The sequence below is a fragment of the Gymnoscopelus microlampas genome, assembly GCF_963454915.1.
Source record: "Gymnoscopelus microlampas genome assembly, chromosome: 8".
NCBI lineage: Eukaryota > Metazoa > Chordata > Actinopteri > Myctophiformes > Myctophidae > Gymnoscopelus > Gymnoscopelus microlampas.
The window spans coordinates 17,554,844-17,576,780 of NC_139945.1; the positions used below are offsets into that span (position 1 = coordinate 17,554,844).

The 21,937-nt window shown below is 41.0% G+C and overlaps 2 protein-coding genes across 2 annotated transcripts in view; both read left to right on the plus strand.

The window, feature by feature from the left end:
• mmp28 (matrix metallopeptidase 28) overlaps positions 1–8,598 on the plus strand; it is a 33,324-nt gene extending 24,726 nt beyond the window's left edge. The window contains exons 6-9 of the mRNA XM_084063768.1: positions 2,989–3,138; positions 5,006–5,173; positions 7,683–8,105; positions 8,492–8,598. Of these exons, the coding sequence (XP_083919894.1) occupies positions 2,989–3,138; positions 5,006–5,173; positions 7,683–8,077 (713 nt within the window). The 3' untranslated portion in view covers positions 8,078–8,105; positions 8,492–8,598. The remainder of the gene's footprint in view (positions 1–2,988; positions 3,139–5,005; positions 5,174–7,682; positions 8,106–8,491) is intronic.
• An 8,775-nt stretch (positions 8,599–17,373) lies between these two features.
• Positions 17,374–21,937, plus strand: part of cul3b (cullin 3b) — a 35,384-nt gene continuing 30,820 nt past the window's right edge. The window contains exon 1 of the mRNA XM_084063764.1: positions 17,374–17,632. Coding sequence (XP_083919890.1) covers positions 17,570–17,632 — 63 coding nt within the window. The 5' untranslated portion in view covers positions 17,374–17,569. The remainder of the gene's footprint in view (positions 17,633–21,937) is intronic.

The window sequence follows — 21,937 nt, forward strand, 5'->3', positions numbered from 1 at the left end:
ACAAAACAGCTGCAATGGAGTCGGTGGTGATGCGACCTTCCATTCTCCTCCTCAGACAGTTATGCAGGAATGCCTGCACGGTGTTACGGTTCTTTTGTATTCCATCACACCATGGTGTCGCGTTGTATTGCGTGTAAAGTAGGCTTTAGAACAGTCATCACACAATTGCGTAGATCACTGTTTCGCGGACACATTTTTATGGGTCGGGAGTAAATATCCAGTTTTTCCGTTCCCTACATTTAAAAAAGAGGTTTGGTCATCCGTGAGAGACTCAGAGTAGAACCGCTGCTCCTTGACTTGGAAAGGAGCCAGCTTAGGTGGTTCGGACATCTAATACGTATGCCTCCTGAGCGTCTCCCGAGGGAGGTCTTCGCTGCATGTCTCACTGGGAAGAGACCACGTGGCAGACCAAGGACCAGATGGGGGGTTTCTGCCCGACAGCAACGATATTACAATAGGCTACTGGTTTTGTTCCAGTGTGTCAGAGGGCCTGTGTGCTTCCAGGTCCAACTCTGGGAACCACTATCTGAAATCTCATCTTTGCTACAATATGTGATGTTAGTCACTAATATCACAACACAAATAAATAGTGCTTAGTTTTTTCCCCGGTATACAGTAGTTATTATAATAAAGTGAACTTTTCTTATGTGTTTAGGTTGGATTGTTTTTTATATTAACCTCCCAAGGCGCATCCAGAACAGTGTACAAATATACGTACAGTGCATGCCTTTTATGCAAAACACATGTACGGGAATGCTCGCCTATGTAGTGATTTAGACCCGAGCTGGGATCGAATCCCAGTCTCCCACTTGGCAAACCGACACACAACCTACCGTGCCAATAGAGCTGAGCTTGATTGGCAGAGTTGTTGGGGCCGGGTCTTGTGTGGGGCACTACATATACTCCCTCAGTTTTTGGGAGCGTGCTCTCGCTCTTCACACTACACGCTACGCCGCTCACAATACGCACGACGGCGCATGTCTTTTCATGTCCCTCACACGCGGCTCCATGTCCTGCCGACTACGCCAGATGCAGTGATTTAGACCCGAGCTGGGATCGAACCCCAGTCTGTGACTCGGCAAACCAATGCACAACCTACCGTGCCAATAGAGCTGAGCCTGATCGGCAGAGTTGTTGTGGTTGGGTCTTGTCTGTGGCACTACACCTGCATTCTTTATTTTCTGGACTGCCATATTGAGGATTCTCCTTGTATCTGTGCATGATGAACCTCCTGGCCCAAACACAGTGAATATATCAAGTGACACAGGAGACATCAGCTGCTCCCACTTAAGTCCCATCATGCAGTGCGAGAGAATAAAACTTAGACAAACGGCACAGCTGCCAAGAGTAGTGCTAAGAAAATGTTGTGTCTGGTCTGTGATATGATCGTTAGGTTGTGGGAGTGTGCGTGGGTGGGTGTAAGTATGTGTGCATGTACGTGCGTGCATGTGTAAACCCTACTGTGTGCTGGCATTAGGATACATTACATTACTTACATTTTTGAATATCTCTCACTGGATCTATTTAAAATGATGAATGTGATTTTCTACCCTGGATGACTTCTCACAGCAGTGCACTGTCACATACAAACTGAATGGCTTGCGTTGGTATGCTGGCTCTGTTCCAGTATGCTAGCATGATAAGCATAGGTAAGCGTATATGAATACAAATCAGGGTTTATTGGTTAATTGGACCAGACCCAATGAACTCTGACTCTACACACACACACACACACACACACACACACACACACACACACACACACACACACACACACACACACACACACACACACACACACACACACACACACGTCAGTATAGTTTGGCTTGGGTCTTCCTCTTGCTCTTGGGCGTGCTGATTTTATCCACATCTTGGACAAATGTTTGTTCAGCTCCTTGCAAACAAAATGGGTGTTTTGATGTCTCGTGCGCTATCAGCAGACAGAACTATTTGTTGTGCTATGGATTATATTCTGCATGTTTCCAAACACTCTTTCCCAACATCTTCCCATTTTGGTCTAAAATTGTATATGCAATAATGACAAGCATGAGTCTTAGCAGACCACAAATCAATAATTGCAAAAAATGCAACGTGTTTGTATGAGAAGATTGCAGTGTATAGTTTCTGGTCCTTTGTTTATTTCAAGTGTCTCTCGCTCAGTATACACCAACCCAGCCACTTCCAGGAAGAGGCTGTTTGAATGTCAACATTATCCAACTCCTGTGTTAAGTGAAATGTCAACAGTTTGTCTTTCCAGTTAGGAGAGTAATTTCTTTCAATGTCCATTTTGGAAAAATATTTGTATTTGGCATAGCTCAGAAATGTGATTGGTTAGCTCCACTCAGGCCCTGGCTGCTGCAGTTTGTTTGTCTGTAGAAAATGAAAAACGATTGAACTGAGATTTAGCGTCAACAACAGGAGAGAGTTGAGCACTGCTTCACAGTCTGCCAAACAGAGAGGATTTTGTAGTTTGTCTTTCTGTTCAGATAAAAAAACTACAGAAGGGCAAAAACATGGCAGGCTGACGTTATAGTTCACTGTGATGTAAGCCAGTAGTTATCAAACTTCTTCATGTCAAGGACCCCCCAATCTCAAAGATATTTTGTGCCATGGACCCACCAGAAGCAAAGATTTGAGTTAAAATGTTTGCTTTAGAAATATACCTGTATATATTCAAAGATTTGTACAATGTTCACGATTTTACAAACATAGCAGATCTACCATCTCATAGCATGGCACGAAGTGACACGCTATGAGCTTGTATATCTGCTATTTTTGAATAAAATATGGTCGTTAAAATGTGTGTGATTTCGTAGCGGCCCGAACCTCTAGTTTAAAAACAGAAAATGTTAAAGTAAAAAATAACACTTATGCCATATCATGATATTAGGATATCCACGATATTGATATACTGTATATCTGAATATTTCCCAGCCCTAACTAGAGATTAAGGTTTTGTTCCTTTCTTTTCTCCCTCATCTTCAGGTAAACCATCGAGGGGCTACCCAGTGAGGTTGCCTGGCCAGGTGTTCCGGTCTGCCCTCCAGGAGTGGGAACGAGCAGAAACACCCAGTGGGCATTCTGGTACTGCCCAGCCCCTGTACTGCCAGGGTGTCTTTGATGCCATCACTATAGGTAAAGGCTCCCAGATATTCAGCCACTTCAAATCCATGTCAATCTTGACACAGCTAAGTGCATCTGACGCCAATATGGGTAATATTTCTCCCGGGAATCCAAAAATGTAACACTTAAGAAGGGTTCCAGCCAGGTTAAAAACTACAGCAGGGTAGAACCAGAGTGTAGAAGAGAGAGAGTAACGTCATGCTTTGATCTCGCCGCAAGGCGGGCAGCTATGGGCTAGGTTCAAACATTGGAACTATCTCATTGAGACACACTTGCACATATGTCTATATACAGTAATAGGCACCCCCTGGCTCTGGGAACAGCTAAATACAACACACCTGTTATTGATATGATGAGCTGCTGCAGCTGTGTTGCTTACTAGCCTGCCATCTTTTTATTCTGTAGTCTTTTTTTTAACCTGAAACAGACAGAACTACAAAATCAGCCTAGCGTTTTTATGCCCCTTTATAGTTCTAGTTGTACAACGAATTGCAAAAATAGCAGGGCGCCAATGGCCTTGTGGTTAAAGGTAGGGTAAGTGATATTTTTGGGTTAAAACAAAAAGTATTTTGTTAAAAGGTTAAAATACTATATTCTGATAGTAATCATTGCTATAGAGTGTTTGTTCAGTAACAGGAGTCTCCATGTCTCTCCAGCTCTTTAATAAACAGAAAATACATTTTTCGGTAGGTGTCAAAATCTCAGCCAATCAGGAGAAAGTACCCATTTTTAAGCTTAATTTGTATAGTGTTCCAGTTCCAATTTTGTCTGCTCATTTCTTAGTGTCATCACTTCCAATTTCACTTGTTTAATCTGTATCCTGATTAAGTTCCCTGTCCTGGTTGGATAAAATTGGAAATGAAACTGAAACTGAAACGAAAATGCATTTTCTGTTTAATAAAGAGGTGGAGAGACAAGGAGACTCCTAAAGCTGAACAAACACTCTATAGCAATGAGTACTATCAGAATATAGAGCTATTTAACACTTATTTTAACCAACGCAAATCACTTACCCTACCTTTAATGTGAATACCACATGCTCTAATGCAGCCTGAAGGCGAATTGCATGTTCGACGACCTTTGATGCGTGTCACTCCCTGTCTCTCTCTCCCCGTTTCCTGTCATTCTTCACTGTACTATCCAATAGCCCCCCCCCTGCAAAACAAATATAATACATTTTTTTTGATGATATAGGCTATTTTTGAAAATGTAGAAGTTTTTGAAAACAAAGGTTTAGAAACGTTCCGCCTATAATGACATGCCCAAAACAGGGACGCCAAGTTGAAAATGGTTAAAGGACAACTTTGTTTTTTTTACAACCAAGGTTTATATTTTAGCTTGTAATTAAAGTAAATAAAAGATGAGTGTTTTTTTTTTTTCATTTACTGCTTTCTATAGTTTTAGCAATTTTCGTGATCTTTTTTACAGTGGGCGGGGGCATTCTGTCCGGTGGCTAAATATGTATTTTTTTACACAATAACCTGGTGTTTTCTTTATTATTATTTACAGTAGCTCTTCTATCCCCCAATAACTCACATCTGGCCATCAAAGACCACAGGACCTTTTTTATTGTGTAAAAGACATATTTAGCCACCGGACAGAATGCCCCCGCCCACTGTAAAAAATATCGCAAAAATTGCTAAAACTATAGAAAGCAGTAAATGAAAAAAAAATAACACTCATCTTTCATTTACTTTAATTACAAGCTAAAATATAAACCTTGGTTGTAAAAAACTAAAGTTGTCCTTTAAGAGGAGATGGATTACGATAAACATTGACAATTTTTATTTATGTCTTTTCCGTGTGTGTGCGTGCGTGTGTGTGTGTGTGTGTATGTGTGTGTGTGTGTGCGTGCGTGTGCATGTGTATGTCCGTCCAGACCAGGACCAGACAGTGCTGGTGTTTCGAAGCGGTGTGTACTGGACAGTGTCGGCTGAGGGGAACGTAAGCGCCCCTCTCCTCCTGCGTGAGCGCTGGCCACACCTCCCCTTAGCGGTGGAGGCCGCCGCCTTCTCCCCGCTGGACTCCAAGTGGTACTTCTTCAAAGGTATTAACCTACCCCCAGGCTTGATTTTAGACAGCAAATTTTGATTTGAATAGAATTCCATGTAGTTTTAGTCATATTTTAGTCATCTGAAAGGTTTTTGTTTTGGTCTAGTTATCATAAGATTTTAGCCGACTAAATGTACAGTTGTTTTAGTCAACTATAATGTATTTTGGCAGGCCTTTATGTTGTCGTAATGTCTGATTTATACTTAGCTATGTGCCGAAACTAGCCGATCTACAAGCTCACAGCGCTTCTGCGACTAAAATGTATTTTGGCAGGCCTTGATGGCATCGTAATGTCTGATTTATACTTGGCTATGTGCCGAAAAAAGCCGATCTACCAGCTCTCAACACGTCTGCGACGCGTTGTGAGCTTGTTTGGAGATCTGCTATTTTCGGAGTATCACACCCGCGTGCAACTAAGCATAAAATGATGTGTCTATTCTCCACTAGTCCCTCCCACTAGTTTTTATTTGTTGACCAAATTGTCAGTATATTTCGTCATAGTTTTTGTCATCAAAGCTTAGTTTTTATTGAAAAAAGGTACTCGACAAACATTTTTCGTCATAGTTTTAGTCGACGAAATTAACACTGACCTACCCGCACCTATTTGCTACATGCCAAAACCCTTGCTTTAAATAACAGGAACTAGCCTCACCTATCTGTGAAGGAACCAATGCTTCTTTATAGAGGAATGTGTCTTCTTTTTTTATAAGGGAAAGTGCTATTTTGCATTGCCTGTCACCTGAATGCAAGAAACAACAGCTCCTTTATGGCCTATAGTGATGCCAATCTGTATGGCAAAAGTAACTTTAACCACTTAAACCCTATATCAGTGGTCTTCAATGTTTTTCTGGCCAAGTACCCCTTAGCTGAGAGAGAGATGAACCATGGATACCCACTAAAATTGTGTTGCCTGTTAAACTTTTTACATAGATTTCATAGATAGCTTCATAGACTTGTTTGACAGCACTATCTATAATTTGTTTGTGTGTGTTTACTCATTATCTTTTCTAGTAATATGTTAATTAATATGTGATCCATGTTAATGTATATTTTCAGACATTTAACCACTTAAATGATCAATACTTTGTAAACTTGACCTCTGGCTTAGTCTGCTCTTTTCCCCTCTACACCAAACCTCTTCGCCGAAAATAGCTGATCTACAAGCTCACAAGATCTACTATTTTCGGCGAATGTTCCCCCAGGATAGGGATGCTAGGGTTCAAGTGGTTAATGGAGAAAAAAAAGAAAAAGGTTCCTATCACACAAAGGTCTAACCACAGGTAGTAGGCCCCCTCTTTTTTTCCCTCTACACCATATAATGTTGATGAAAATAGCAAACATTCAAGCTCCATACTGCTTCGAAATGCGATGCTGAATGTTCGCTCCCAGAATAGGAATGCTAGGGTTCATGTGGTTTTGAAAGATGCGGCTAAAGGTTTCGATTATAGCGCAAAAGTCAGGGTATTAGTCAATAGTCAGGGTATTACCTAGATATCTACCTCCCTAAACAATCAAAACGTCCTTAAGAGGCATCACAGAGCTTTTGGTGATACAAAGAGATTTATACACTACTTGATTTGGCTTTGTGTAAGCAGCATCTTGTTGAGTCATGCAGAATTCTTACATAGCATTTAAGCATCCAGCCAAATGCTTCTTTTCAGAGGCCTTTACAAGTACCAACAATCAGTTGGATTAATGACCAGAATTTCAATATTGTCTACTACTTTTTTGTATTCATTAATGCTATGTCATCTCTGTCGGGTGGGAAGCTCATATGTCCAAAACGTACTTTTCTGTATATACATTTTAAAGGTGCAAAAAACGTGCCGCTTCCCGCCGCGTTTCGAGCTTGTAAATCTGCTACTTTTGATGTTTTTGTGTGACGCACGCTGTAGATTGATCAAGTAGGGCGTTAATTTACAAAAGGTTAAAATATGGAGATAAGAGGTTTCTGCCCGACAGCGATGATACAATGTTTGTGTGTGTGTGCACGTGTTAAATCCTACCAGAGTTCACACGTTACATTCAGCTGAGATGGTTGTGTACAGTTCTTCTTGAATTGGAGTGACTAGCTTTAAAGTCTTACAGTATGTAAGGGGGTTGTGTGTGTGTGTGTGTGTGTGTGTGTGTGTGTGTGTGTGTGTGTGTGTGTGTGTGTGTGTGTGTGTGTGTGTGTGTGTGTGTGTGTGTGTGTGTGTGTGTGTGCGTGCGTGCGTGCGTGCGTGCGTGCGTGCGTGCGTGCGTGCGTGCGTGCGTGCGTGCGTGCGTGCGTGCGCATGCATGGGTCTGTATGTGGTTTTTCTGTGTGAATTAGTGTAATTATTGCCAGTTGCTTGAAACGCTTTCAGTACACAGAAACATCTCCAAAAAACTGAACGCTTACGCGTCCATTTGGTTCCATTTGTACCCACACACTGGGAGTTAAATGAACACTGTACTGTGTGGTATCATTAATGTACCGTATGTCTGAATAGTGAATAAAACACACTAAATGGTTTCCTCAGGGAAGAGGATATGGCGCTACACAGACAGCCAGCTGGACCCAGGCTTCCCCAGGAAGAGCAACGAGCTGGGCCTGCCGCACCACCCGGACTGTGCCTTCTACTACGCCCCGCTGGGCCACATGGTCATCTTCAAGGGCTCGCGTTACTCGGTGCTGAACCTCGGCACCCTGCGGTCGGAGCCGTACTACCCCCGCAAGCTGACGGACTGGACGGGCGTGCCGCAGCGCACCAACGGGGCGCTGACCCGCCCGGACGGCAGACTCTATCTGTTCAGGGAGCAGCGCTTCTGGAGGTTCGACCCGGCGAAGGTGCGCGTCACCCGAGAGGGCCAGTGGGCCCAGGACCTTAGCTGGACGGGCTGCAGGGACGTTCCGCGGAGCAATGACATCCTCTGACATACTTTTCCGAAAACGAATGCCCTACGTGATCATACTAGAGCAGGGGTCTTCAACAGGGGGTCCGGGACCCCTAGGGGGTCCTCAGAGTTACTACAGGGGGTCCGCCAAATCTTTGTGTGATATGATTTTTTTTTTTTACCTTAACCACTTGAACTCTAGCATCCCTTTTCTGAGGAGAACTTTAGCCAAAAGTAGCAGATCTACAAGCTCACAACGCCTCGCAGCACGAGGCGTTGTGAGCTTGTAGATCTGCTATTTTTGGCAAAGAGGTATAGGTGTAGAGGGAAAAAAAGAGCAGACCAAATAAACAAAAAAAAGGTTTAATCTGAAACACAATTTTATACAATATAGAGGGGGTCCCTGTTTCATCTCCCTCTCAGCTAGGGGGTCCTTGGCCTGAAAAGGTTGAAGACCCCTGTACTAGAGCAACCCACAAAAGTAGCAGATATACAAGCTCGAAATGCGGCGCGGAGCTTTATAGATCTGCTACTTTTGAATTTGAATCCTGAAAAGTACGAGTTTTGGACGTATGAGGTTTCCACCCGACAGAGACGATGTTAGATTTGAAATAAAGTGCAATCAAAGATTTATGTATGCTGTATGCACTTGTACACTATACTGAACAATATCTCTGAGCTGTATTTGTTTTTGTTTTTTTAATAATTTGCACACTAACTGGATAAGCCAGTTTTTCTATTGCTTATAGCGACCAAATTTCAAATGTCTATTGCTGCAATATTTGTAATATTCTATAAATAAATGTTGCTAGTTTTGGCTTTTGTTCCTGTCCTTACATGAAAGATGAAGTCTATGTGTTTGTAACTCTGCTGCCACCACATGGTGAAACAGTGCTTTTACAGAAGTCTGAAAGAAATGTAACCAACATTGTAGTGATGATCAGATTGATATTTAATGTGTGTGATCAGTGATCTAATATGATTGGCAATTGGAACTGGAACACTATAAAAAAAAAAAGCTGATAAATGGGTAGTATCTTCTGATTGGCTGACATTTTGCCACCTACCTGAAAATGTATTTTGTGTTTATTAAAGAACTGCAGAGACAGCTGGGCCTATTTCACGAAAGCAGAATTAGGGGTTAAGCCTGGATTTAACACCTATCCTGGCTTAATTTAGACAGGATTAGTGGTTTCATGAAAGCTGAATTATCTTGCCAGATTAGTTTAGCTAGAGCACCCGGATATGTTTATCCATGACTCGATTTCACGAAAGAAAATGTACGCAATCCTACTTTAGTTACCATGGAAATTTAGCTGTGAAGTTAGCCTGGTATAGGGACCAGGCTAACAGCCAAGCTTATTTAATCCAGTGCCTTGTTCTTCAAGCTTTTCCACAGTTAATTCAACACATGTGTTTGTATGTGGACTCATTTTAATGACCCTGCATTCAAAAAATCACTGCCAATCAGCTTTAAATTGCCTGAAACGTGCTCCTAACAGGTTTTTGGGGGAACAATTTTTTTTCTGTTTTCGTCACTCGTCACTTTTCGTCACTACCGAAACGAAAAAAAAAAAATCACAAAAAAATCACTACCAATCAGCTTTAAATTGCCTGAAACGTGCTCCTAACAGGTTTTTGGGGGAACCATTTTTTTCTGTTTTCGTCACTCGTCACTTTTCGTCACTACCGAAACGGAAAAAAAAAATCACAAAAAAATCACTACCAATTAGCTTTAAATTGCCTGAAACGTGCTCCTAACAGGTTTTTGGGGGAACAATTTTTTTTCTGTTTTCGTCACTCGTCACTTTTCGTCACTACCGAAACGGGAAAAAAAAATCACAAAAAAATCACTACCAATCAGCTTTAAATTGCCTGAAACGTGCTCCTAACAGGTTTTTGGGGGAACACTTTTTTTTCTGTTTTCGTCACTCGTCACTAGTCGTCACTACCGAAACGGGAAAAAAAAATCACAAAAAAATCACTACCAATCAGCTTTAAATTGCCTGAAACGTGCTCCTAACAGGTTTTTGGGGGAACAATTTTTTTTTCTGTTTTCGTCACTCGTCACTTTTCGTCACTACCGAAACGAAAAAAAAAAATCACAAAAAAATCACTACCAATCAGCTTTAAATTGCCTGAAACGTGCTCCTAACAGGTTTTTGGGGGAACAATTTTTTTTCTGTTTTCGTCACTCGTCACTCGTTCTGTTTTCGTCACTCGTAACTTTTCGTCACTACCGAAACGGGAAAAAAAATTCACAAAAAAATCACTACCAATCAGCTTTAAATGGCCTGAAACGTGCTCCTAACAGGTTTTTGGGGGAACAATTTTTTTTCTGTTTTCGTCACTCGTCACTTTTCGTCACTACCGAAACGGGGAAAAAAAATCACAAAAAAATCACTACCAATCAGCTTTAAATTGCCTGAGACGTGCTCCTAACAGGTTTTTGGGGGAACAATTTTGTTTCTGTTTTCGTCACTCGTCACTAGTCGTCACTACCGAAACGGAAAAAAAAAATCACAAAAAAATCACTACCAATCAGCTTTAAATTGCCTGAAACGTGCTCCTAACAGGTTTTTGGGGGAACAATTTTTTTTCTGTTTTCGTCACTCGTCACTTTTCGTCACTACCGAAACGGAAAAAAGAAATCACAAAAAAATCACTACCAATCAGCTTTAAATTGCCTGAAACGTGCTCCTAACAGGTTTTTGGGGGAACAATTTTTTTTCTGTTATCGTCACTCGTCACTCGTTCTGTTTTCGTCACTCGTCACTTTTCGTCACTACCGAAACGGGGGAAAAAATTCACAAAAAAATCACTACCAATCAGCTTTAAATTGCCTGAAACGTGCTCCTAACAGGTTTTTGGGGGAACATTTTTTTTTCTGTTTTCGTCACTCGTCACTAGTCGTCACTACCGAAACGGAAAAAAAAAATCACAAAAAAATCACTACCAATCAGCTTTAAATTGCCTGAAACGTGCTCCTAACAGGTTTTTGGGGGAACAATTTTTTTTCTGTTTTCGTCACTCGTCACTCGTTCTGTTTTCGTCACTCGTAACTTTTCGTCACTACCGAAACGGGGAAAAAAAATCACAAAAAAATCACTACCAATCAGCTTTAAATTGCCTGAAACGTGCTCCTAACAGGTTTTTGGGGGAACAATTTTTTTTCTGTTTTCGTCACTCGTCACTTTTCGTCACTACCGAAACGGGGAAAAAAAATCACAAAAAAATCACTACCAATCAGCTTTAAATTGCCTGAGACGTGCTCCTAACAGGTTTTTGGGGGAACAATTTTGTTTCTGTTTTCGTCACTCGTCACTAGTCGTCACTACCGAAACGGAAAAAAAAAATCACAAAAAAATCACTACCAATCAGCTTTAAATTGCCTGAAACGTGCTCCTAACAGGTTTTTGGGGGAACAATTTTTTTTCTGTTTTCGTCACTCGTCACTTTTCGTCACTACCGAAACGGAAAAAAGAAATCACAAAAAAATCACTACCAATCAGCTTTAAATTGCCTGAAACGTGCTCCTAACAGGTTTTTGGGGGAACAATTTTTTTTCTGTTATCGTCACTCGTCACTCGTTCTGTTTTCGTCACTCGTCACTTTTCGTCACTACCGAAACGGGGGAAAAAATTCACAAAAAAATCACTACCAATCAGCTTTAAATTGCCTGAAACGTGCTCCTAACAGGTTTTTGGGGGAACATTTTTTTTTCTGTTTTCGTCACTCGTCACTAGTCGTCACTACCGAAACGGGAAAAAAAAATCACAAAAAAATCACTACCAATCAGCTTTAAATTGTCTGAAACGTGCTCCTAACAGGTTTTTGGGGGAACAATTTTTTTTCTGTTTTCGTCACTGTCACTCGTTCTGTTTTCGTCACTCGTCACTTTTCGTCACTACCGAAACGGGAAAAAAAAATCACAAAAAAATCACTACCAATCAGCTTTAAATTGCCTGAAACGTGCTCCTAACAGGTTTTTGGGGGAACATTTTTTTTTCTGTTTTCGTCACTCGTCACTAGTCGTCACTACCGAAACGGAAAAGAAAATTCACAAAAAAATCACTACCAATCAGCTTTAAATTGCCTGAAACGTGCTCCTAACAGGTTTTTGGGGGAACAATTTTGTTTCTGTTTTCGTCACTTTTCGTCACTACCGAAACGGGAAAAAAAAATCACAAAAAAATCACTACCAATCAGCTTTAAATTGCCTGAAACGTGCTCCTAACAGGTTTTTGGGGGAACATTTTTTTTTCTGTTTTCGTCACTCGTCACTTTTCGTCACTACCGAAACGGAAAAAAAAAATCACAAAAAAATCACTACCAATCAGCTTTAAATTGCCTGAAACGTGCTCCTAACAGGTTTTTGGGGGAACAATTTCTTTTCTGTTTTCGTCACTCGTCACTTTTCGTCACTACCGAAACGGGAAAAAAAATTCACAAAAAAATCACTACCAATCAGCTTTAAATTGCCTGAAACGTGCTCCTAACAGGTTTTTGGGGGAACATTTTTTTTTCTGTTTTCGTCACTCGTCACTAGTCGTCACTACCGAAACGGAAAAGAAAATTCACAAAAAAATCACTACCAATCAGCTTTAAATTGCCTGAAACGTGCTCCTAACAGGTTTTTGGGGGAACAATTTTGTTTCTGTTTTCGTCACTTTTCGTCACTACCGAAACGGGAAAAAAAAATCACAAAAAAATCACTACCAATCAGCTTTAAATTGCCTGAAACGTGCTCCTAACAGGTTTTTGGGGGAACCATTTTTTTCTGTTTTCGTCACTCGTCACTTTTCGTCACTACCGAAACGGAAAAAAAAAATCACAAAAAAATCACTACCAATTAGCTTTAAATTGCCTGAAACGTGCTCCTAACAGGTTTTTGGGGGAACAATTTTTTTTCTGTTTTCGTCACTCGTCACTTTTCGTCACTACCGAAACGGGAAAAAAAAATCACAAAAAAATCACTACCAATCAGCTTTAAATTGCCTGAAACGTGCTCCTAACAGGTTTTTGGGGGAACACTTTTTTTTCTGTTTTCGTCACTCGTCACTAGTCGTCACTACCGAAACGGAAAAAAAAAATCACAAAAAAATCACTACCAATCAGCTTTAAATTGCCTGAAACGTGCTCCTAACAGGTTTTTGGGGGAACATTTTTTTTTTCTGTTTTCGTCACTCGTCACTTTTCGTCACTACCGAAACGAAAAAAAAAAATCACAAAAAAATCACTACCAATCAGCTTTAAATTGCCTGAAACGTGCTCCTAACAGGTTTTTGGGGGAACAATTTTTTTTCTGTTTTCGTCACTCGTCACTCGTTCTGTTTTCGTCACTCGTAACTTTTCGTCACTACCGAAACGGGAAAAAAAATTCACAAAAAAATCACTACCAATCAGCTTTAAATGGCCTGAAACGTGCTCCTAACAGGTTTTTGGGGGAACAATTTTTTTTCTGTTTTCGTCACTCGTCACTTTTCGTCACTACCGAAACGGGGAAAAAAAATCACAAAAAAATCACTACCAATCAGCTTTAAATTGCCTGAGACGTGCTCCTAACAGTTTTTTGGGGGAACAATTTTGTTTCTGTTTTCGTCACTCGTCACTAGTCGTCACTACCGAAACGGAAAAAAAAAATCACAAAAAAATCACTACCAATCAGCTTTAAATTGCCTGAAACGTGCTCCTAACAGGTTTTTGGGGGAACAATTTTTTTTCTGTTTTCGTCACTCGTCACTTTTCGTCACTACCGAAACGGAAAAAAGAAATCACAAAAAAATCACTACCAATCAGCTTTAAATTGCCTGAAACGTGCTCCTAACAGGTTTTTGGGGGAACAATTTTTTTTCTGTTATCGTCACTCGTCACTCGTTCTGTTTTCGTCACTCGTCACTTTTCGTCACTACCGAAACGGGGGAAAAAATTCACAAAAAAATCACTACCAATCAGCTTTAAATTGCCTGAAACGTGCTCCTAACAGGTTTTTGGGGGAACATTTTTTTTTCTGTTTTCGTCACTCGTCACTAGTCGTCACTACCGAAACGGAAAAAAAAAATCACCAAAAAATCACTACCAATCAGCTTTAAATTGCCTGAAACGTGCTCCTAACAGGTTTTTGGGGGAACAATTTTTTTTCTGTTTTCGTCACTCGTCACTCGTTCTGTTTTCGTCACTCGTAACTTTTCGTCACTACCGAAACGGGAAAAAAAATTCACAAAAAAATCACTACCAATCAGCTTTAAATTGCCTGAAACGTGCTCCTAACAGGTTTTTGGGGGAACAATTTTTTTTCTGTTTTCGTCACTCGTCACTTTTCGTCACTACCGAAACGGGGAAAAAAAATCACAAAAAAATCACTACCAATCAGCTTTAAATTGCCTGAGACGTGCTCCTAACAGGTTTTTGGGGGAACAATTTTGTTTCTGTTTTCGTCACTCGTCACTAGTCGTCACTACCGAAACGGAAAAAAAAAATCACAAAAAAATCACTACCAATCAGCTTTAAATTGCCTGAAACGTGCTCCTAACAGGTTTTTGGGGGAACAATTTTTTTTCTGTTTTCGTCACTCGTCACTTTTCGTCACTACCGAAACGGAAAAAAGAAATCACAAAAAAATCACTACCAATCAGCTTTAAATTGCCTGAAACGTGCTCCTAACAGGTTTTTGGGGGAACAATTTTTTTTCTGTTTTCGTCACTGTCACTCGTTCTGTTTTCGTCACTCGTCACTTTTCGTCACTACCGAAACGGGAAAAAAAAATCACAAAAAAATCACTACCAATCAGCTTTAAATTGCCTGAAACGTGCTCCTAACAGGTTTTTGGGGGAACATTTTTTTTTCTGTTTTCGTCACTCGTCACTAGTCGTCACTACCGAAACGGAAAAGAAAATTCACAAAAAAATCACTACCAATCAGCTTTAAATTGCCTGAAACGTGCTCCTAACAGGTTTTTGGGGGAACAATTTTGTTTCTGTTTTCGTCACTCGTCACTTTTCGTCACTACCGAAACGGGGAAAAAAAATCACAAAAAAATCACTACCAATCAGCTTTAAATTGCCTGAAACGTGCTCCTAACAGGTTTTTGGGGGAACATTTTTTTTTCTGTTTTCGTCACTCGTCACTTTTCGTCACTACCGAAACGGAAAAAAAAAATCACAAAAAAATCACTACCAATCAGCTTTAAATTGCCTGAAACGTGCTCCTAACAGGTTTTTGGGGGAACAATTTTTTTTCTGTTTTCGTCACTCGTCACTTTTCGTCACTACCGAAACGGGAAAAAAAATTCACAAAAAAATCACTACCAATCAGCTTTAAATTGCCTGAAACGTGCTCCTAACAGGTTTTTGGGGGAACATTTTTTTTTCTGTTTTCGTCACTCGTCACTTTTCGTCACTACCGAAACGGAAAAAAAAATTCACAAAAAAATCACTACCAATCAGCTTTAAATTGCCTGAAACGTGCTCCTAACAGGTTTTTGGGGGAACAATTTTTTTTCTGTTTTCGTCACTCGTCACTTTTCGTCACTACCGAAACGGAAAACAAAATTCACAAAAAAATCACTACCAATCAGCTTTAAATTGCCTGAAACGTGCTCCTAACAGGTTTTTGGGGGAATTTTTTTTTTTCTGTTTTCGTCACTCGTCACTAGTCGTCACTACCGAAACGGAAAAAAAATTTCACAAAAAAATCACTACCAATCAGCTTTAAAATGCCTGAAACGTGCTCCTAACAGGTTTTTTGGGGAAATTGTTTTTTCTGTTTTCGTCACTCGTCACTTTTCGTCACTACCGAAACGGAAAAAAAAAATCACAAAAAAATCACTACCAATCAGCTTTAAATTGCCTGAAACGTGCTCCTAACAGGTTTTTGGGGGAACAATTTTTTTTCTGTTTTCGTCACTCGTCACTTTTCGTCACTACCGAAACAGAAAAAAAGATTCACAAAAAAATCACTACCAATCAGCTTTAAATTGCCTGAAACGTGCTCCTAACAGGTTTTTGGGGGAACAATTATTTTTCTGTTTTCGTCACTCGTCAAGTACCTCAACATTGTAAAGTAAAATTTTACTTTACTGGAGTATTTCCAATTGTCTATAATTTTACTTCTACTCCACTACATCTTAGAGGCAAATATTGGACTTTTACTCCACTACAATTATTTGAAAACTTTAGTTACTTACTAGTTGTAATGCAGATATAAATGATTACATCATAAAACGTGGAAGAGTGGTTAGTCATCATCCCTTTGAACTTTATTTTATTATTAGGAAAGCTGAGAGGTAAGGCAGATGGAGCAATTTGTTACCCATTCCAAAAATTGCTTTTCCATATTTCCATGACCAACTCTGCACTTTTGTCTATATTTTCTACTTCTAAATCGAAGTGATGGCTTTGAACTTTTCAAAGCATTAAAGACAATCAGAGACGTGAGAAGAATTGTCATATTGTCATCAACCAATTAACAGTCATTACTCAGTCATAAGCTTAAAAAGCTGGAGCTCAGACAGATTTTTGGCTCTGGATTTGCAGCGGACATGGACTGGACAAGTCTTGCCACGGACACGTCTGTCCGTGTACGGACACATTGATGACCCCGAACAGAGTATTTCTGCATTGCAGTATTGATAAGTAAAAACATGTGAGTACTTTTTCCTGTTTTCCACTGACTGTATCATAATAACTTTGTAAATGTAAATTGATATAAATGTCCCAATTAAATGTTTACACTTTCTCTCTCGCGTGAGTTGCAGACAGAGCACGAGCTGTGCGCAATGAGACGTGCAGGTACTGCTATAAGTCCAACATCGCTTTCAGGGTTGCCATGTCCGCTTATTATAAGCGACTTGCTAGTTGATTGATTGATTACTTTATTAATAGTTGTTTTTATAAACAAAAAAGCACAGAAAGTACAATTCTATACAAGGTCTGCTAAAAGGATTAAAACCCAAGAAAGCACTATTGTCTCCATTGGGGTCCATGTGTATTCATCATTCACCCCCCCCCCCCCACCTGATTTATTTTTTGTGCCAGGGACCCCCGTCACCCCCGATACAAGATTTGTGTTGTTAAAATGTTTCGAAAGTATTCTACATTTTTCACTTTTTTTCCCCACAAAATATATAGCAGATCTACAAGCTCACAATGCGACGCGTTGTGAGCTTGTGGATCTGCTATTTTCAAGTAGCCGATGCATAATAGGTTTAAAGTGGTCATCGCTTCTTTTGGGTTTGTTTTCATAGACCCGGTGGCTTAATTCTAACGCTAAACCTGGCAACACTGCATCACTGTCGTGTATCAGACACACTGACATGCACGCACACACACACACACACACACACACACACACACACACACACACAACTAGTGGATTTATACTGTCACAAAGTGAGGAAGAGGGAGGACGAGGACCCTGCGAGGAGGAGGAAGGTCGAGTAGTGCCACCACAACGGTCCCTGTCTGTCTGTCCCCTTTCCCCGGAGACAACTTTCATGTTTAGATAAATAAACCCACAGGGAGAGAGAGCCACCATGTCCAATCTCAGCAAAGGAGGAACCAAGAAGGACACCAAGATGAGGATCCGGGCCTTCCCTGTGAGTACACCACCGTCCCCCGGCAGGGGCGCTCCGTCTGCCCGCCGGGCGTCCAACTCGAGCGCCCTGGTCTGTGTAGGCTAAATGCTAAGCTAATATGCTAACGTACTAATATGAGCTCCGTCTCGCATATTATTACAGCTATAACCTCGCGAGAGGGCTCTATTCACTGCTCGGTGCTCAAATCCGGTCTAGGGCCCGCCTACTGTAACTGTTTCCGGTGAGTTTTTGCTCGAATAGCAACTTACATATACATGGAACCGTTTCCGTATCCGCTCTACAGCCAGTCAGACCGGATGTGGGACATTCCGAGGCCACTTTGGCCCCAGTCGGAGGCCTGTCTGTCTGACCGTAAACAAACTGTTAGGCGTCACATTCATTTGGCTTGACCACCCCAGCCCACTGCTTGTTTAGTTGGCTGACCACTGCGTTGTTCCATGATTGACTCCCAGTTGTTTTAATGGTCACTTTCCATTGTTCGTTGTGTTCATTTCGCCTGTAGCCACCTTAGCATATAGCTGCTAGCAGCAGACTAGTAGCCACAGCATTTATCTGTCTGCTGGAGCTCCTCCTGAGTCCTGACACTTGTTGTGTGTTATGTCTGCTTTTCATACATTTACGAATAGACCCCTTTCTTCATAGCAATGTACACTTCAGTTTGGGAATTGGTTGTTTATTATTATACTCATGTCATTCCTCGTTAGTAATAATAAAGTTATGCACAGTATCTACACTGAACTTAATATCACCACCACAAGTCTGGTATTGATTTATAAATACAATAAAAAAAGACTTGATCTGAGCCTGTTGAACGTGTCCCGGTCCTGACAGAACAGACCGAAGAACAGCATGTTGACATGCATGTGTTTGGGCTTGTCTGGGAACAAGGTGCACACATTTGATGAATTTAATACACAGGACCTTAATGTAAACAAGCCCTGAGGGCTTATCTGGGTCATCCTTTTAGCATTCTTTTGTATAAATCTGTGCCACCGTGCCTTGTTTTTGCAAACTGTTAAAGTATTCAATCCAAAACATTTGTTTTTGCCTATTGCTCTTCCCAAAGGGAGGGGGGGGGGGGCTTGTATGAAATATATAGTTATGTGCATTAAAACGTTTTTGCTTGGCTTTAGCATATATACCCCACCATGCCTATGTACTAGAGACCCTTTATAAAACGGTGCTCAAGTTCTCTCAGCCTTCTATGTGCCATGGACTGGCAATCTGCAAGTGATTGTCCTTTTGTGGACTAAACTAAACAGCCATGATTGGTGCTATTCTTGTGACAGCTAAAGGAAACCCAGGCATTTATGCCACACTTTGAATATGTAGTGTCTGTCGGGTGGAAACCTCATATGTCCAAAACTGTTACTTTTCAGGATTCAAATTCAAAAACAGCAAAAGTAGCATATCTACAAGCTCAAATCCACTTCCAGCTTGTGGATCTTCTACTTTTGATGTTTTGTGTGACGCTGTTAGTGGTGTGATCAAGTAGGGCATTTATTTACGAAAAAACCCCCACAAAGGTAGAATATGGAGATAAGAGGTTGCTGCCCGACCGCAACGATATGGATTATTTTAGCCGTACCGTTGTTGCTGCTGATGTTGTCATGGCAGTAGTATCCCATTTGAAGAAGTGAATGTGGGAGTGTACTGAGCAACAGGATCAAGTTAGACTCACAGGTCATTTAAACCCTGTTGACCGGGGTCCCCCAGCCCCCCCATCTACACCAAATATCTTTGCAGAAAATAGCTGATCTACAAGCTCACAACTTGAAATGCCTGGTGGAGGTGTAAAAGTGAAAAGAGTGAAAGTTGGGTTATAGGTGAAAACAAAATTATTTTCGAAAATGTTTTTCTTTTCTTCTGGTGACTCTCTTAGTTATGTCGAGGTTGTTGTGCAGCAGTTTTATTTGGCCAAATGAGGTGTAGTAGAGTAAGTAGACCATCAACCAGATTCACCACACAGCACACTATGCACACACAAGCAGACAGACTGTGTAGTGCAGCTTCACCACTGAATCTGGAGGGCCACATCATTATTAGACTCTTGTCTTGTTTAACCCATTGAGACCTGAAGCCGATTCTACATGTCTCCTAAATCTCAACAGTTTTCTGAAAAACGTATGTTTCTATATCAGTGGTGCTCAAACTTTTTCATGTCAAGGACCCCCAAAATGATATGTATTTGGCCGCGGACCCCCATCAAAATATTTTGTTCCAGGGACCCCCAGAAGCAAAGGTTGAGTTAAAAATGTTCGCTTTAAAAATATATTATGTTCAGAGATTTGCACACATTTTCATGATTTTTCAAAAATAGCAGATCTACAAGCTCGTAGCGCGGCACTCGGTGCCGCGCTACGAGCTTGTAGATCTGCTATTTTTGAATAGCCCAAAGTGTAAAATAATGTTTTTTTAGCACAAATCTAAAAATGACACAGTTCCAGGTATTAATGGGTTAAATAAAACAAAAAATATACAAATCATAACGGTGCACTGGAATGACAGTATGCAGCAATTTGTGAAGCAGCATGTTTTGTTGTGTTGCCGGGTCTTCCATTTGGTCTCTGTCGGGTGGGAAACCTCGTATGTCCAAAACGTATTTTTCAGGATTCAAATTCAAAAGTAGCAGATCGACAAGCTCAAGGCGCGTTCCGTGTTGCTTTGCGCCACTTTTCATTTTTTCTTGTTTGGTATTTGTTTTTGGCTTTATTTAAGCCTTTATTGATATAATTTAGTGGAGACAGACAGGAAACGGGGAGAGGGAGACGTGGAGTGACACGCAGCAATGGCCGCCGGGAACGGGACTCGAACCTGCGACGCGCTGCATTTAGAGCCCAAAGTGCCCAGACCGCTAGGCCAGCTGTCTGGGCCGGATCTGCTACTTTTGATGCTTTTGTCTGACGCTGTAGTGTGATCAAGTAGGGCATTCATTTAGGTAAGGTAAATTATGGATATGAGAGGTTTCTGCCTGACAGCAACAATATATAGCAGCTATTACTGTTCCTATTAGCAATTCTGATATCCATGATGTCATTAACCATAATCACTTAAGTCCTGTTCAGAAAAGGCTGATCTACAAGCTTGACATGTTTTGCCTATGATGACATGCCCAAAGTGGAGACGCCAGGGTGAGAGTGAGATGCCATGCTGTAAAATGACAACTGGTGCCATACACGATGCTCTCAAGAACTGGTCTGATCTCAAAAGTCTGATTGTGGGGTGCCGTTGGCCTAGCGGTGAAGGCGCATACCACATATAGGCTCTAATGCAGCCTGACAGCGAGTCACGGGGTTTGATTTTCCCGAGTCCGACGACCTTTGTTGGGTGTCGCTACCTGTCTCTCTCTCTCCCCGTTTCCTGTCTCTACTTTGTATACTGTCAATAATGAAAATAGCAGATATACAAGCTCGTAGCGCGGCACCGAGTGCCGCGCTACGAGCTTGTAGATCTGCTATTTTTGAAAAAACGTGAAAATGTGTGCAAATCTTTGAATATATATATATATATATATTTTTTTTTTTTTTCTTTTAAAGCAAACATAACTCAAATCTTTGCCTCTGGGGGTCCCTGGAACAAAATATTTTGAGATGGGGGTCCGCGGCCAAATTCATATCATTTAGGTGGTCCTTGACATGAAAAGGTTTTAAAACCACTGATATAGAAACATACGTTTTTCAGAAAACCGTAAAAAAAAAAAGACATTTTGCAGAATCGGAACCTCAGGCCTCAATGGGTTAAAAAAATATATGTAGTGCCCGAACGGCTGGCATAGCGTTCCGGGCACCTAGGCTCAATGTAGCCTGACGGCGCGTCACAGGTTGGCATCCCGACGTTCTTTGCTGCGTGTCACTCCCCATCTCTCTCTCTCTCTCTCCCCATTTCCTGTCAACCTACTGTACTATAGTATCAATAAAGGCAAAAAAAAACTTTAATTGTGTGTGTGTGTGTGTGTAATATCCTTTGGCTAAAATGATGTGATTGGGCCCTTATGTGAAGTGAATTATATTTTGTATCACATGTGTGATACATCTATTTTAATCATGTTTTTAAACTACAGTTTCAGATAGACAATCAGGTAGGCACATATGCCCCCCCTTCCCAACTCTAACCCGTTAACTGCAGAAATAATTAGTCTCTGCCGGGGTGGAAAACCTCATGTCCAAAAACGGTTTATTTTCAGGATTCAAATTCCAAAACGGCAAAAGTAGCAGATCCAAAAACACGGCCACGTTTCGAGATTTTTCTTTTACTTTTGATGCTTTCGTTTGTCGTGTCAGTGACACTGTAGTATGATCAAGTAGG